This window comes from Pan paniscus, chromosome 9, assembly GCF_029289425.2.
Source record: "Pan paniscus chromosome 9, NHGRI_mPanPan1-v2.0_pri, whole genome shotgun sequence".
In the NCBI taxonomy this organism is placed as follows: Eukaryota; Metazoa; Chordata; class Mammalia; order Primates; family Hominidae; genus Pan; species Pan paniscus.
In genome coordinates, this window is record NC_073258.2 from 46,182,947 (window position 1) to 46,199,805 (window position 16,859).

The 16,859-nt window shown below is 44.4% G+C and overlaps 1 protein-coding gene across 1 annotated transcript in view; it reads left to right on the forward strand.

The window, feature by feature from the left end:
- Nucleotides 1–3,423: 3,423 nt before the first annotated feature.
- Nucleotides 3,424–16,859, forward strand: part of ACCSL (1-aminocyclopropane-1-carboxylate synthase homolog (inactive) like) — an 89,892-nt gene continuing 76,456 nt past the window's right edge. The window contains exon 1 of the mRNA XM_055094303.2: nucleotides 3,424–4,106. Coding sequence (XP_054950278.2) covers nucleotides 4,100–4,106 — 7 coding nt within the window. The 5' untranslated portion in view covers nucleotides 3,424–4,099. The remainder of the gene's footprint in view (nucleotides 4,107–16,859) is intronic.

Sequence of the window (16,859 nt, forward strand, 5' to 3'; positions counted from 1 at the left end):
TTCTTCCAGTTCTCACTTCATCTCCCCCCCATAGTCTTTCTCTCCCATTTCTTTGCTGATTTGTTTTATATCCATTTTTTGGCCTTCCTTCACAGAGGTAATCGTTTTATGAAGATTTATTAATCCACAGAACACCGTTTGGTCAGGTTTTTGATCCATTCCATGATAACATTTTTTTTTCTCACCAGCATTCTCTGTCTACCAGGTTTTACTGACCTTTACCACACTTTGCCTTTAGTATCTTTGTATTGATTCTGTGCTGACTCAAGTTATAAAATTATAGGACATTGAACGAGTTGGATTTTCATGCCCAGCTATTGGTAGAAGTTTCTTTCAGGGAATGGAATTTTGCCAGCACTTTCTGAGATCTGCTGCCACTGGGTATCATGCTATTTTCTCTACACATATGTTGCCTCACCCACTCCAGCCAATCACAAAAAGGCTTCTCCATCTCTACTCCATGCTCCTCAAATCTGTAACTTGTGTTATATACCAGGGATCTCGGTTTATTATTATTTTAGAGCAGTGGTTCTCAACCAGGGGCAATTTTGCCCTCTGAGGATATTTGGCAATGTCTGGAGACATTTTTGGTTGTCATACTTTGGGGTGGGGGTTGATGCTACTGGCATCTAGTAAGTAGAACCCGGGGATGCTGCCAGACACCCTACAATGCATAGGACACCCCCACAACAAAGAATTATCTAGCCCCAAATGTCAATAGTGCCAAGGTGAAGGAACTCTGCTTTAGGGTGAGACCCTTTAGGGTGAAAGTATTTTTTCCAGGGGTTTTTTGAAATCAGCCACTCCCAAGGTGACTCACTATTCAGCATCCCCCTGAGCCCCAGTCCCCTACCCACGACCCCACACCCACACAGCCCTTTGCCCCCCAACCCCCACAAGCAATCTCTGTGCACTTCACCTTCATGGCTTTTGTGTGAAACCTTTGCTTTTGCCCGTCTTTATGTGTTGTTGAGTTTGTGGTTTATATAATGGAGTTTGCATTATTTTTCTGCTTACCTTTTTGCTTTTTGAACATCCAGGAAAAGAAGAAGATATTTGCTGCCACTTGCTTTTACTTTCATTCCAAAATCTCTGGAGGGATACTATTATCTAAAACTTCAGCTTGAGATGTTTTAATTTAATCAGGGATTGTGAATTCAGGCTTCGAAACCACTGACAGCCCATCTGGGATTATGAATTCTCAGGGAAAATGCTTTTACCCTCAACTTAGTGCTGAGATTTCTTCGTAGATTTTTGTGGGGATGGCGAGTGGTGAGATTCACAACTAGTTTTTCCCTAACCTGACAATGGAGACCGCTGGAGCTTCAGCTTTGTGCAGGCAGTAGGATGGGGTCACCTATCTTGGGTGGGCTCTGGGAAATGACTCCTGTGTCTCGCATCTCTATCAGCCCATGAGAAACAGAGCTTGGGCTCACATGATTCAGCAAACACCCTCCAGGTCAAAGGCCCCTTCCTGCACTGCCTACTCCCCTTAGATTCCTACTTTCACTTACTTTTTGGCTTCTGGGTGTTCCATACTTTCTTGCCAGATTATTAAGTAATTTTTAAAAATTTCTTATTTGATGCTGGGCAGAGTGGCTCACACCTGTAATCTCAGCACTTTGGGATGCCAAGGAGGGCAGATCCCTTGAGGTCAGGAGTTCGAGGCCAGCCTGGGCAACATGGCAAAACCCCATCTCTACCAAAAAAAAAACAAAAACAAAAACAAAAATTAGCCTGGCATGGTGGCAGGTGCCTGTAGTCTCAGCTACTCGGGAAGCTGAGGCAAGAGGATCACTTGAACCCAGGAGGTCAAGGCTGCAGTGAGCCATGATTACACCACTGCACTCCAGCCTAGGTGGCAGAGTGAGACCCTGCCCTGTCTCAAATAATAATAATAATAAATTTTTAAACAATTTTCTTATTTTAAACAGCTTTTTAAGATAGGAATAATAACAGAGGTTATCTCAAAAATTTTTTACGAAGATTAGTGAGGTAGTATATGCAAATCACCCAGAACAGTGCTTGGCAGAGAGTAAGTTAGTAGAAACTAACTACATTGCTAGCTTCTCCCCTTCTCTTCTTCCCAGTCTCTTCTCCCCTCCTTCCTTTTTCCCTGTGGTGGGAGAGAATCCTGGGTCAGTGACTCCTGGGTTCCCAGGGCTCAGCCCAGCAAGCCCTGCTGACTTCGCAGAGCCTGCCAGGACCCCACCTCCTGCCCACACCCCAGCTTCCCACTTCCCTGGTGCTGGTCCCCAGGGCCCTGCCACTTAGCCTGACAGAGCTTTCTCTGTCTCCTCATGTTATTTCCTCCCTCACTGGAAACGGGCCAGAAATAATGTTTCTCACTGTCAGCATCCGTCCTCAGCCAGCCAGAAGCAACTGTCTGCAGAGAGGCACAACCCCGGAGTGGGTTTCCAATTCTCCATCAGATCTCTCTCCCCTACACACACCTTGTCCCTGCTCCTCTCAAATAGGTATAGGGGGAGGGTTGGAGTTGTTCTGGATTTTTTTTTTCTTGGTAGCTTTTAATTTTTAAACGATTTCAGATTTAGGGCCAGACTTGGTAGCTCAAGCTTGTAATCCCAGCACTTGGGAGACCGATGCAGAAGAATTGCTTGGGCCCAGGAGTTCGGGACCATCCTGGGCAACATAGTGAGATCTCATCTCTACAGAAAAATTAAAAAATGAGGTGGGAGGATCGCTCGAGTGATCCTCATTGTAATAAGTATTTTTTATTTTTGGAAACAGGGTTTTGCTCTGTCTCTCAGGCTGGAGTGCAGTAGTGTGATCAGAGCTCCCTGCAGCCTCGACCTCCTGGGCTCACGTGATCCTCCCACCTCAGCCAACCAAGTAGCTGGGAATACAGGTGCATGCCACCATGCCTGGCTAATTTTTTATTTTTGTAGAGACAAGGTTTCACCATGGTGCTCAGGTTGGTCTCAAACTCCCAGACTCAAGTGATCTGCCCACCTTGGCCTCCCAAAGTGCTGGGATTACAGACGTGGGCAACCATGCCTAGCCTGTAATAAATATTCTGAGAACATACGTCTCATTCCTCATCAAACTTCTACCTTTTACTTTTAGCAACCAACAACAATTCTTCTGAATCAGTTATTACTAAGATATTTGCCAATCTGTGAATTTTTTAAAAAACCCAACCATTTCTCTGCATGTTTTAGTTGGCATTCCAACATACTGAAGAATTTTCCTCCTCCCCATTTATTTATTTGTGCATTCATGTATTTATGTTGGTATAGGCTCATGGGTTCCTGTTTTATGTAACACCTTATAATTATTACTATCATGATTTATATTGAGGCTTAGGTTGTCCTGGACTCAGTCAGTGGGAGCCCAGTAGCATTTTAAGCACCTTTCCTGCATCTAAGAGCAGGGCCTATGTTTGTTTTGCTCACTGCCAATCCTAGTTGCTAGCACAATACCTAACATATTCTTAAAGAATGGATGAACCCTTCTATAGAAAGCTGCAATGATAGTGGTAACTTCCATAGATTTTCTGTAGGAAGTAGATGAGCTATTAGATGTTAAGTTCTTAGAAAACCAGTTAATATGGCCAGGCCCAGTGGCTCACGTCTGTAATTTCAGCACTTTAGGGGGCCAAGGTGGGCAGATAACTTGAGGTCAGGAGTTCAAGACCAGCCTGGCCAACATGGTGAAACCCCACCTCTACTAAAAATACAAAAATTAGGTGGGCATGGTGGCACATGCCTATAGTCCCAGCTACTCAGGAGGCTGAGGCAGGAGAATGGCATTCCAGCCTGGGTGACAGAGCAAGACTCTGTCTCAAAAAAAAAAAAAAAGAAAAGAAAACCAGTAACATTAGTAGCTAATATTTGTTCACCAGTTACTATGTGCCAGGTGCTGTTCTAAAACTTTTACATGTATTAATTCATCACACTGATGCTATGAGGTAAGTAATATTATTTCCTTATTTCACAGAAGAGGAAACTGAGGCTGAGAGGGATGAAGTATCTTGCCCAAGGTCCCCCAGGCAACAAGCAATGGAACCAGGATTTGAAACCAGGTCTGTCTGCTCCAGAGCCTGCGTTCTGACCACTGTGCCATATTGCTTCCGACTATGTCATGTGAGTGGGACAGATAAACTATTGAGTATAAAATAGGAAGGATTTTGATAGATCGAGGCTGGAAAGACATAGGAGGGGCCACCCTGAGGATGTCACACAGATGATGGAGTACTAGGTGTGAAGGTCCTGTCCCCCGAATTGTCCTCCCCACTCAGCTCCCTGGGCATCATCTCATTGACTCAAGCTGTCCTCTGCTAGTGAGGCCCTTCCAACTCCTGTGCTGCCTTCCACCAATCGTGCTGCCTCTACTCTCCCTCACTCTGCCAATAGCTCAGGGTCACAGACCTCACCAGTGCTCCCTGACAGTTAGCTCCTGACCACTGGTCCTTGACTTTCACTATTGACCTTCTTTTAGCACTTACAACTGGTACAATTTTATAGTTATTTATTTTATTAGTCATTTTATGTCTGTCTACCCTGATAGACTCTGAGCTCCGAGAAAACAGCATGTCTACTTTTGTCATCCTTACATCTCCTGGGTCTACCTGACATACAATGGGCACTCAATAAATACTTGTCGACTGCATAAGTGACTGCAGACCTTCCCTTTCTCCTCCATTCCTACATTGACTTTTCCCAAGAGTCCTGTAAAACAGTGTCCCCAGCTATAAAGAATGAAGGTGCCATTGATGGTTCAGAGAAGGAAGGGGTCTATTTCCAAAATCCCACACCAGGCAAGTGGCAGAGCTAGAACCTAGACCAGTGTTCACACCACCTTGGTGTACTCATGTCCCCCACTGCCCCTCACTCAGTTTTTATTCCCAGCCCTATAGAAATAGCTCTGGGCTTCTGGAAACCCATGAAAGGGGACTCAGAGCGTAAATAGTTCTCAGGAAATTGAGGTATTTGGATTCCTAATACTGGTCTTAAAATTTATGTGATTGAGGTGTTGGTGATTCATGCTGATACGAGGAGTGGCCTCAGAACTCATCTAAAAATGACAGCTATGCTTGGCTGCCCCGTCCTGCGGGTGACCAGAGGAGACCTTTCTGTGAAGACACTCATACCTCCCAGGGAAGGCTGGACCTGCCTGTAATAGTATGGTGTCAGGGCTAAACCCAGCAGATTAGGAGATGTGCTTTAAGAGATAGGTGATTTACAGCTGTCAGGAAAGGAGTTTCTGCGTTATGTTTACTAATAAGGCCAAGAAGAGGGTGAATGTCAATTAAAAAAGAAGATCACTTATAACCCAAGCAATGTCCCAGGGTCAGGAACGGTGCACCAGGAGCAAGTTTCTGTGTATCAGAGTCACTGAGAGAGGTTGGGTTTGAGGCCTCACACCTGTAATCCTAGCACTTTGGGAGGCTGAGGCAGGAGGATCACTGGAGCCCAGGAGTTTGAGACCAGCTTGGGCAAGACAGTGAGACTCCATCTCTCTCTTTTTTAATAAAAAAAAAAATTTAAAAAGAAAGAATCACTGAGGGAGCTGGTTAAATGCAGATTCTTGGACCCTGCCTCAATAATGCAAAAACACAACTTCTATGATGAATTTTTATCTTTGGTAAGCATTTATCCATCCAAAGTGATGCTGATGTGCACAGAAGTTTGAGAAACAATGTTTTAGAGGAAAGACTACATAACATGACTTGGAATGAAGCACATCTAGTGCCAAATAAACAGGTGTGGATACAGCTTTTGTGAAATAATCCAACACTATTTTAGGCAAATAAGTAATTGTTGTGTTATATGTTCTGTGCACAAAATGATTTTGAGTGGTAGTTTTAGTGTGAGTGTTCTATTTATGGATTCCATATGCAAATACATCATGTATTTTTTAAATGCAGATGCTCTGTTCTTTGGTTTTGAGATATCTATCTATCTATCTATCTATCTATCTATCTATCTATCTATCTATCTATCTCCTGGAAAAGAAACCTTAGTACATGTAATAATAGTTTGCAAAGTCATACTGCTTAATCAAATACCATCCCCATCTTCTTACTGGTCTAACCAGTTACTTTGGCCTGCTCTCAACCCTTGTGGTGGGCTAGGGTAGCGTAATTTGATTGCATTAATATACAAGGGACCTTCCAGACCAGGAAAGAAAAAGAACCGTCTAATGAAGTGGAAAAGGTGGAAGAGCATAAGATGGTTTCAGTGGGTATTGGGCGAACCATTCTTAAATCTCCACTTAAAGAATGATGATTTGGGGGTAGAGCGGCTTAAGGATAATTCACTCCTCACGTTTATCCTGAAATAGGCAATGTTACAGAATTCTGTATTTTTCATTTATTAAATGCAACCCCCAACTCTAGGACTTTTCATCTTAATCTTCCTCCTGTGGATATATAAGATCATTATAACATGAGGAATTTGGAAGAGCCAACGTACTAAGGTATTGAACTGATCCTTACCAGGATGAAAGCTCCTTTCTAGTGAATGTCACTAGCCTGTGATAGACAGAGAGCAAAGGCAGAGATCCTTGTCTCTTTTCTTCACTGTGGTGCTCCCAGCACTGAGAACAATGCTTGGCAAATGGTAAGTGTTTAATAAATATTTATGAATGACTGTCATGAGATTCCACAGGCAGGAAGAGACCTCAAGATATATACCTTTGAATTTAGAGTGAGAATCACATTGATGGGCTGATTTCTTGTGGTAGCCAGCTATATTCATGGACTATGACTGCTGTAATTCACAGTGTTGGCAGGATTGGTTCCTTCTGGAGCCTTTGAGGGAAAATTCACTCCACACCTCTTTCCTAGTTTCTGGGGTTTGCTAGCAATCCTTGGCATTCCTTGGCCTGTACACATATCACTCTTTATCTCTACCTTTATCTCCACTGGTCTTCTTTGTCTGTGTCTTCTCTTAAGACATTTGTCATTGGATTTAGGGCCCACCTGGATAATCTGAGATGATCTAATCTTGAGACCTTTAACTTAATTATATTTTCAAAGACCCCTTTTCTAAATAAGTTCACAGTCACAGGTTGCAGGTGGACATACCTTTTGCATGGAGACAGAGGAGCAGTGGCACCATTCAATCCCCAACACCAGCCTCCAAGATGGACTTAAGGATCCCTGCATGCTGAAATTCAAACCTTTATATAGTCTGTTCTCACAGTGTGCAAGGGTTGATATGTGTTACCAGTAGAATACAGCCAGCTACTATGTAATGAGCAGCTTTATGGAGAGGTCCACGTGGTAGAAATGAAAACCTACGGCCAACAGCCACATGAGTAACCTTGGAAGCAGATCCTCCCACCTCAGACAAGCCTTTAGTTAACTACAGCCATGGCCAACATCTTGATTGCAATCTCATTTGAGACTCTGAGCCAGAATTTCCCAAAAGAGCAGCCCCCAAATTCCTGTAATACAGAGACTGAGAGATAATACATGTTTATTGTTTTAAGACACTAATTTTGGTGTAATTTGCTATGCAGCAATAAAGGAAAAATGGAGATTTTGGTACCAGGAGTGGGGTGTTATCATAAAAACTACCTAAAAATGTAGGAATGGCTTTGGAACTGGGTGGTGGGCAGAAGCTGGAAGGACTTTGAGGATAGTGTTAGTGACAATCTAAATGTTCTGAAAAAACTGTTTATAGAAGTATTGTACCTTTTGTGGAGGCTGCCAGTGAGGGAAAAAAAATGGAGGAGAGAAAATCCATATTATGTAGAGGCAAGAAGTTTATCAACACTGTTAAGTATGAAGAAGCAGGGACTTGATACATTTGATAATTCTAAGCCTCTCCAGATGCAAACAATGCTAAAAGTAAGAAATACATTTGAGCAAAGATCAAATCAAGGTACTGACTTTAAAAAAGGCTAAAAATGAGATATAAGATATGACTTCCAGATCTTTTGTTAAGATCTCAGAAACATTTAAGGAGGAGCCTCAGAATACTATTCATGCAGACAGAATGTCCTCTAATGTTTTGAAATTATGTCTGACAGATTTGCTCAATCAAATAATATAGCTACTAAGAAGCTCAAGGGTGTTGTCTCTCACCAGAAGCCCAAGACAGAGAAGGGTTTATCTCAGATTTGTGTGTGTGACTTTGTGTGATAGACAGTGTAAACCCTAAAAACATTCACAAGAGATCCAGACAGCTTTTAAGATGATTATATCAGCAAAAACATCACTACCTTGATCTGAAAAGGACAGAGAATGTACAAAATAAAAGAAGCATTTGGGCTGTCAAATTTATACAAAGCTACTGATCTTCAAACATGTCCTGCCTGCCATAAAAAAGAAAGGATGACTCAGAGGGTGGAACTAGAAGGTGTGGCCAAGAGCCATGGAGAATCACTTCTTGACAGGAGGAAGACCAAGTCTTAATCAAGGAACCTACAACATTTGCCCAGTCTGGATCTTAATTAATTAATTAATTAATTGCTATGCAGTGACTCCTTTGTGCCTCTCATTTTGCCTTTTTTGAACAGGACTGTCTATAGTTGTTATTCTATGCCTGTCCCATCATTGAATGTAGTGTGTATAGGGGGCAAGATAACTTGTCTCTGTAGTTTATCAGTCTACAGATTGAGAAAAATGTATTCAAGCAGCTATACTTAAAGAACTACACCCTAGAAGCCTCATCTACACCTGGACTTGATTTAGATGATGAGATTCTGAACTTAAAGCTGATGCTGTAATGGGATGAGACTTTGGGAACCTTGGGAGGAAGTAAGTTTATCTTCTATGAGAGAGAGATACAAATCACAAGGGACAGAGGGCAGACTATGGTATCCAGCTCCACAGTATTCTCCGATAATCTCCATCTCCTGATATTCACATCCTCGTATCATTCCCTCTCACAGTGTGCCAGTGTTGGTCTTCTATGTATATGCATTCTACTTATATATCCCTTATTTTTATATTTGAATGTATATTTAAATCCTGAAAGAGTTAACAAAACTTCAAAGTCTAAGTATTTGTTAAGGTAATGAGAGCTGGTATAACAAACAGAGTTCCCTGGCATACACAATACAACTTTATTTCTGGCTCATAAAGTCAAAAACAGGTGTCCTGACTGGTGTGCCTTTCTTCATCAAGCAGTGATCCAGAGTTCCAGTTTCATCCTGAAGCTCTGCCATTTTCCATGCTGGAGTCTCCATTTTCTGTGGAAGGGGAAGGCACAGGAAGGGTCATCTGTAGATGTTTTCCTGGGCCCAGGCCTGGAAGGGGTGCCCTTCATTCCTGCTCATCTCCATTGGCCAGAACGTGTCACATGGACACATCAGACTACAAGAAAGGCTGGGAACAGAGGGCTAGTGTGTGCCCAATGAGAGCAGAAAACAAGTTCTGATGAACACATTACAGTGTCTCATAGGCACACACTTCTGTAATGTTTGAATATCTTGTATGAGTGAGTAGGTATTACTTTTATAAAAGTAAACATAAGTAAGACTGGGTAAATAATCGGTGGGCCAGATCCTTCTGATCCCATTAGGACCAGGACAGAGGTGCCTTGAATGGAAATGGCCTCTTGAAAGGCCAGTCCTCCCACTGTGTTCAGGCATTCCTAGCCTGTTATTCAGGCTATTGGACATTTTAGCCAGAGTGAGTCAGTTTCTCCATCCTCATGCAAAGGTGGAAACCAGACCCTGGGCTTTGGTGGCCCCATGAGCTTGCTGCCTCTCTGAGTGTGGTAGGTAGAATAATGGCTCCCCACTATGTCCTAATCCCTGGAACCTGTGAATAATATGTTACACTACATAGCAAGGGGGATTAGGCTGCAGATGGAATTAAGTTTGCTAATCCAGTGACCTTAAATTAAGGAGATTATCTGGGATTATCTGAGTGTCCAATGTAGTCACAAGGGTCTTTAAATGGGGATGAGAGGGTTGAAGAGTGAGAAGCAAAGAGATGGCGTGGTGAGAAAGAACTTAACCACCCATTGCTGGCTTTAAAGATGGTGAGAGGGGCCACAAGCCAAGGAATGCAGGGAGCTTTAGAAGCTGGAAAGGACAAGGAAACAGATTTTCTTCCTAGAGCCTCCAGAAGGAAATGCAACTCAGCTGACACCTTGTTTTTAGCCCAGTGAGACCCATTTCAGACTTCTGACCTCCTTCTGAACTCTAAAATCATAAATTTGTGTCATTTTGAGCCATTAAATTTGTGGTAATTTGTTCTAACAGCAATGGGAAACTAATGTACCAGGCATCCTGCCTAAAGATCCCACCTGGGTTGCCTGGAGACATCCCTCCCTCTGAATCTAATAGTAGCCTCTGGTGGTGGAGTCACACTGACCTGGGTTTGAATCCTGACCTCACCACCTACCAGCTGTGTGACCTTGAGCAAGTTAATCATCTCTCTGAGCCTCAGTTTCCTTATCTGTAAGATGGGACATCATGCTTGTACGTCATATAGCATATGCTTCCTACTTAATGGACAACCAGCAAGTGGCACAAGTGTTACCAGATGGGAAGAGTCCTTCCTCCTCTTGTCTCTAGGAAGCTCTTTTTTTTTTTTTTTTTTTTTTTTGAGATGGAGCCTCACTCTGTTGCCCAGGCCGGAGTGCAGTGGTACGATCTTGGCTCACTGCAACCTCCACCTCCCGGGTTCAAGTGATTCTCCTGCCTCAGCCTCCTGAGTAACTCGGATTACAGTCATCTGCCACCACGCCCAACTAATTTTGTATTTTTAGTAGAGATAGGGATTTCGTCATGTTGGCCAGGCTGGTCTCAAACTCCTGACCTCAAGTGATCCATCAGCCTTGGCCTCCCAAAGTGCTGGGATTACAGGCATGAGCCTCTGTGCCTGGCTCAAGCTGATCAAGGCTTTGGGCTGCCATTTTGTATAACGTTTTTGAAGGCACTCCTGAAAAGTAATTAAAAGGCAAAAACCCTAACATACTGCAATTTCATAGAGATTGCTACATGTAAATTTACAATGATATATAAAAAGTATCACGTAATCAGGAATAGAATTCAGAGATTCTTCTGTGATCCTGGCAAGGTACAGGCATCAAAGGGCCCAGAACACTCCCTCCCTGGCTTACCCACTGTCAATGTCCCATCTGCACACATCTACAGGTAGGCTTTGTTCCCTCTTGGGCAGGGAGGAAGTATTTCTCCCATCTTCCCATCCCTTTGAGGTGGGAAAACTTGTTTTTCTTTCCCTGCTTGAGACAAGGCTCAGTGGGATTGATGGAAAATCTCATCTGCTTAATGCTTCAAAACCCCAGTGAAATAGAATTTCCTGATTCACCTGAGAAGGTGGTTTTTTTTTTTTTTTTTTTTTTTTTTACCAATAAAAGGGAGAGCTGTTCCTCTCCCAGTTCTGTGTTCTTCACATTCTCCAGCATCAACTGGTCGGGTAAGGGGTTTTCATTTTTTAATTACTTGGCTCAACCTCAGTGCTGATGGGGAGAGGCTGTGATTGGGGTTTTGTTGGGAAAGCCTTGTGGCACTAATTATTGTTGTTATTGTTCCTGGATAAGGAATGTTTCCAATTGTTTTCCCTTATATCTGGGTAAGGGGCCAGGGAGGTCCCTTCATAAACAGGTTCTGGGAGGATTTTTATGCCTGGCCAAAGTCAAGCTGCTTCTGGTTTCTACTTCATCAAAACCTAATCCATAGCCTGGGTAACATAGCAAGACAAATAATTTTAAAAATTAGCCAGTGGTGGTGGCACATGCCCGTGGTCCCAGCTATTTGGGAGGCTGAGACAGAAGGACTGCTTGAGCCCAGGAGGTCAAGGCTACAGTGAGCTGTGATCGCACCACTGCATTCCAGCCTGGGTGATGCAGCAAGACCCTGTCTCAAAAGAAAAGAAAAGAAAAAAAAGAGGCAACATTTCAAACATTACAGAAATGTGTAACTTAGATGTAAAAATTTTCTGTAATTCTAAGCCTCAGAAATCACCACCACTCCCTGATATATGTTATTTCCAGATTTGTCTATGCAATTCCAAAAATTTACAAGGATATATAAAAAGTATCACTTAATCAGGAATAGAATCTTGCTGTTTATAGAATTGTGCAACTTCTTTTTCTTCTTTATAATAAATCTCAGTCTTCCTTTCTTGGCATACATGTAAATCTCTCATTCTTCTTGATAGCTGCCTAGAATTCTGTTGTTTGAATATACCATAGTTTATTTATTTAATCCCCTATTGACCGTCATTTGTGTTGTTGTAAATTTTCTTGGCACAATATACTGATGAATATTTTTGTACCTAAACCCAAAAATATGTGGGATTTCTGTAGGAGATGTTCTCATAAGTAATCTGTGAATTTGAATGAGCACTACCACATTGTTCTGTAGAAACATTGGAGCAATTTATGTTTTCATCGTCAGCTGTCTATTTTTGCTGCACTCTTATCACAGGATCTTATCAATCTTTAAAAATCATTGCCAATTGAACAATGTTTACATAATCGAATTATTGTGGTTTTCTTAGCATTTCTTTATTAGTGAAGTTGGCTTAAACATCCTTTAATATGTTTATTGGGTGCTTTCACTATTCTGTGAATTACCTATTCATGTTCTCTGCTGCTATACTGCAAGGTAGTTTTGTCTTTTTCTTAATAATTTCCAAGAGTTCTTCGTATTTAGGAATAATAATGCTTTGCTTGTCATTTGCTCTAAATATTGTCCCTCCAATTTGTGGTTTGTCATTTGGCTCTGTTTTACGGCCATCTATCTACTGAAAAGCTAGTAGCTTTTCAGTGTGTACCAAGTACCAGGTACTGTGAAATTTGCTTTACATGAATTATCTCATTCAATCCTCACCTCCAACTATGGGGTAAGCGCTATTATCATCATCATCATTTAACAGGCAAAGAAAGTGAGGCTCAGAAGCGTATGTCACCTGGATAGTAGAGGGGGAAGCCAGGATTTGAGCACAGGCATCACTGCATGGCCTCCCTCAAAGAACATCATAGATGATTGTTTTAAGTAGCCCCAGAAGTAAACCGGAAAGAAGGATTTGAATGCAGTTTATTTGGAATGTGATCTCAGGGAGCAGTAAGGGGATGGGGAAACAAGATGGGGCAGGAAAACAAACAAACGAACAAACAAAAACCAGTACAGATTGCATTAACGAGCACGCCACTGATGTGGGCAGGTGGACTGTATCCGCCTGGGGACCTCTGGGAGCTTGGGTAGCTCATGCCTCCATGTAGCCTACATGAGGGGCAGCCCACAGGGGCATTCTTCCAGCAAGTCCTGGTAACATGGTTGAGGTCAGCTCCTAGAGGGCACAACTCCCTGGCACTTCTGACTTCCCTGGACACTGGGGCTTTCCTAGCAGTCAGAGAAGGCCCCAGGAAGAGAGACACAATGCTTGCAGCAAGAGGCACATGTTGGGGTATATGGATATGGGAGGGACACAGACAGGATTTACTCCCACAGCCAAGTTTATCTTTTAAAAAAAGGGTGGGGGATATTTTTGATCAATGTCAATATGTTAAAGAAAAACACTTTTCTCCTAATGCAACACTACATATGTCCATCCTAATTATGGCCACTCCTCCTTCCTCGCAGCTGGCAGTCCATGGGTGTTGGATGGGAAGGAATTTGTCTTCCTGTGCTCTTCCTCTGGGAAGTTTGCCTTGGGAGGCCCAGAAGGCCACCTGGGAAGTGAAGCTCTAGGGACCCTTTGCTCAGAAGCCTCCTCTGGGCTGTCTTGGCAGAATACCCAGTCAGGAATGGTGTGGCCGTGGTGCCCATGCCCCAAGCCACCTTTGGTCAAGGTTTCCAGGGAGATGAGCTGGTGTTTCTGTGCTCTGCTCCCCTCTCCCCGCCCAGGGCAACTTCACAGACTCCTTTTCTCTTTCCACCTCCCTTCAAAACATTCTCCCCACAAAGGAGCTGAAAGCTCAGAGGGTATCATCTTGAGTCCTGGTCTGTTTGTGACTTTGAAGGAGTTGAGTAGCTAGAGTCCGTTTGCTGAGAAAGCTTTGGTAAACTTTGGTGACAAAACTCCCTGGAGCAGAGGGGGAGCTGTTGGTGGGTTCTCGGGTGACAGAGCCCAAGCCTCACCCAGGCTAACTGTAGCCTGGGAGCTGTGGAAGGTGGCCGCGGCTCAGCCGGCTCATCCTGCCCTTCATCTCCCTCAGAGGTGGTCCCAGAACCACCTCTCTGTCCTGCCTCTCCCACCTCAAGGCCCTCTTTTTTTTTTTTTTTTTTTGAGACTTAGTCTCACTCTGTTGCCCACGCTGGAGTACAGTGGCGCGATCTCGGCTCACTGAAACCTCCACCTCCCGGGTTCTAGCGATTCTCGTGCCTCAGCCTCTTGAGTAGCTGGGATTACAGGCACATACCCCCATGCCCGGCTAATTTTTGTATTTTTAGTAGAGACAGGGTTTCACCATGTTGGCCAGGGTGGTCTTGAACTCCTGACCTCAAGTGATCAGCCCGCCTCAGCCTCCCAAAGTGGCAAGGCCCTCTTGACCACTCCCTGTTTCTAACCTTTTCTCACACAACACGTCCCCACTTTACCTGCTTTCTTTATTGATGTGTGTGAACCGCCCGCATGGGGAGGCAGGTGCGGATGTGTCTGCTGAGCACATGGCCAAATCCCTGGCACTCTGACCTGGACCTGGCTCACAGGAGCTGGACTCTAACAGGAGCCTGGGAGTCAGGGGTCCAGGGCTCTGGTCCCGACTGAGCCATGGAATTGCTGAAGGATCTGGAAGTCATTCCTCCTGTGGAGGTTCAGGTCCCCAGAAGCGAGTCTGAGGAGGAGAATTGTGTGCAGAGCCAGAATTAGGGAGTGCTCTTGGGATTCACACGGTGGGAGAAGAGAGGAGGCAGGAGTGGTCAGAGGAGCGGTGGGCTGCGGTACAGCCAGCCTCTGCCCAGGTCACTCTGAGGCTGGGGTGGCCTCGAATCTCTGTTGCAAGGGCAGGCCTCCAGCCCCTAGTCAGTCAGCCTTGGGTGCAGGTGCCTAGGAAGGGGTGCAAGACAGAGGAGGGGCAGCTCTCTCTGTCTGGGGCACACCTAAGGGTTGGGAAAGAAGTCCCTCAGCCTTGAGGGGATCTGAGTGAGCATCACAGAGCCCACCCACAGCCTTGCGTGCCCTATTTTGGCCCATCCCCCATTGGAGGTGATTGTGTCTCTCCAGCAAGCTCTCAAGGAACTTGAGAGAGCAAATAGGATAAGAGCATAGGTAAAAGGGTTTTAGAATAAAGGTGCTCCAGGAAACAGTCGATTACTCGGAATTAATTAGAGAAAACAGGAGACCAAGTTTGAATTAGAGAATATTCTTAAGGAAAAAGAATTATTTTGCATTCATTTCTGTATTCATCCAGAAATATTTACTGAGCACCTACTATGTGCCTGGTGCAGGGGATGTGGTCCTGGACTTCATGAATGCACTTTCTAAGGAAGGGAACCAGCCACGGGTTATACCTGAAGGGCAAGGGTAGGAACGAAATTGGTGCTCTGTGCTGTAAGGGGAGATGGGAACCAGAGAATGATTGCATTGAGATCATGAGGAGCTTTCTAAGGAACGCACTGAACAGATCAAGGTATTACACCCAAGTCACTTTGTGAGTCACTTGTTAAATATTGCCTTCCATCAACAGAATCGTGAGGGACCTGGTGGAGGGCAGGGGAGAATCTAACAGACCTGGTTTGGATTCCAGCTCCTCAAACCACTGCCTATGGCTTGGGTGGGGGTGGGGTAGGGGGGTGGAGGCATGGTGGTGGGGGTTATGTGACCTCCTTGGAGCCCCAATTCCCTCATCTGTGAAACTGATAAGAAATCTGCCAGGCCGGGCGCTGCGGCTCACACCTATAATCTCAGGACTTTGGGAGGCTGAGGCAGGCAGATCACTTGAGGTCAGGAGTTCAAGACTAGCCTGGCCAACATGGTGAAACCCCCTCTCTACTGAAAATACAAAAATTAGCCAGGCATGGTGGTGCACACCTGTAAGTCCCAGGTACTTGGGCGGCTGAGGCAGGAGAATCACTTGAACCTGGGAGGCAGAGGTTGCAGTGAGCCAAGATCGTGCCACTTCACTCCAGCCTGGGTGACAGAGCGAGACTCCATATAAAAGAAAGAAAAAAAAAACTGCCTTGCAAAGACGCTGTGAGATGAGACATAATGTATATAAAATTCCAAGCCTTGTCTCTGGCATGTGGTAGGTGTCCACTACACGTGGCCATTATTGTGCACTCATTCCAAATAATGATGCAATGATTTCATTATCTTCAGAATCACCTTAGGTTATAAGAAAAAAAAATGCTTTGTGTAGCTATACCATTAAAATATCTCCCTCACCTTTCTGTCCCATTATCTGCTTTACTTAGACTTGTTTCAAAATAACTTTTACCTGCTGCTGAGAATGTGTTATTTGCTGGCCTAGGGAGAGGAGACCCAGATGAATGGACTATGGGCTCACACCTCCTCTGGGTACAAACAGAAGATGGGAGTGCAGGTTATCCTCTGCCCTGCAACTCCACATATGCTTGACAATGACCTAGCCGGGCTCTGAATCCAGGAATGCTGGGACCAGACACTGCAACCAGGCTCGGAATAAATTAGCAGTGACCCAGAGTTTGTGGCGTCCGAAAGGACATTTCTCTGTGGATCTTGCCAAGATGTTCATTTCAAAGAAAGCCCTGGCTTCTTCAAGCTGCCTTTCCCGTCGGCCACATGCTTCCCCTCGTAGGACAATGTTGCACAATTGGTTTCCCAAACAGGGGTCAGGTCCTGTCCCTTTCCTGTCACAGCCTTGCCCAGCAGAGGGGAAATTGTTCTAAGGGTCTAGATGCGGAGAGCAGGTGGCATGTGTCTGCTGGACGGAACAGAGGCTGCTGGGAAATGGCCAGGGGCTCTTCGAGGCCACCAGAGGAGTGGC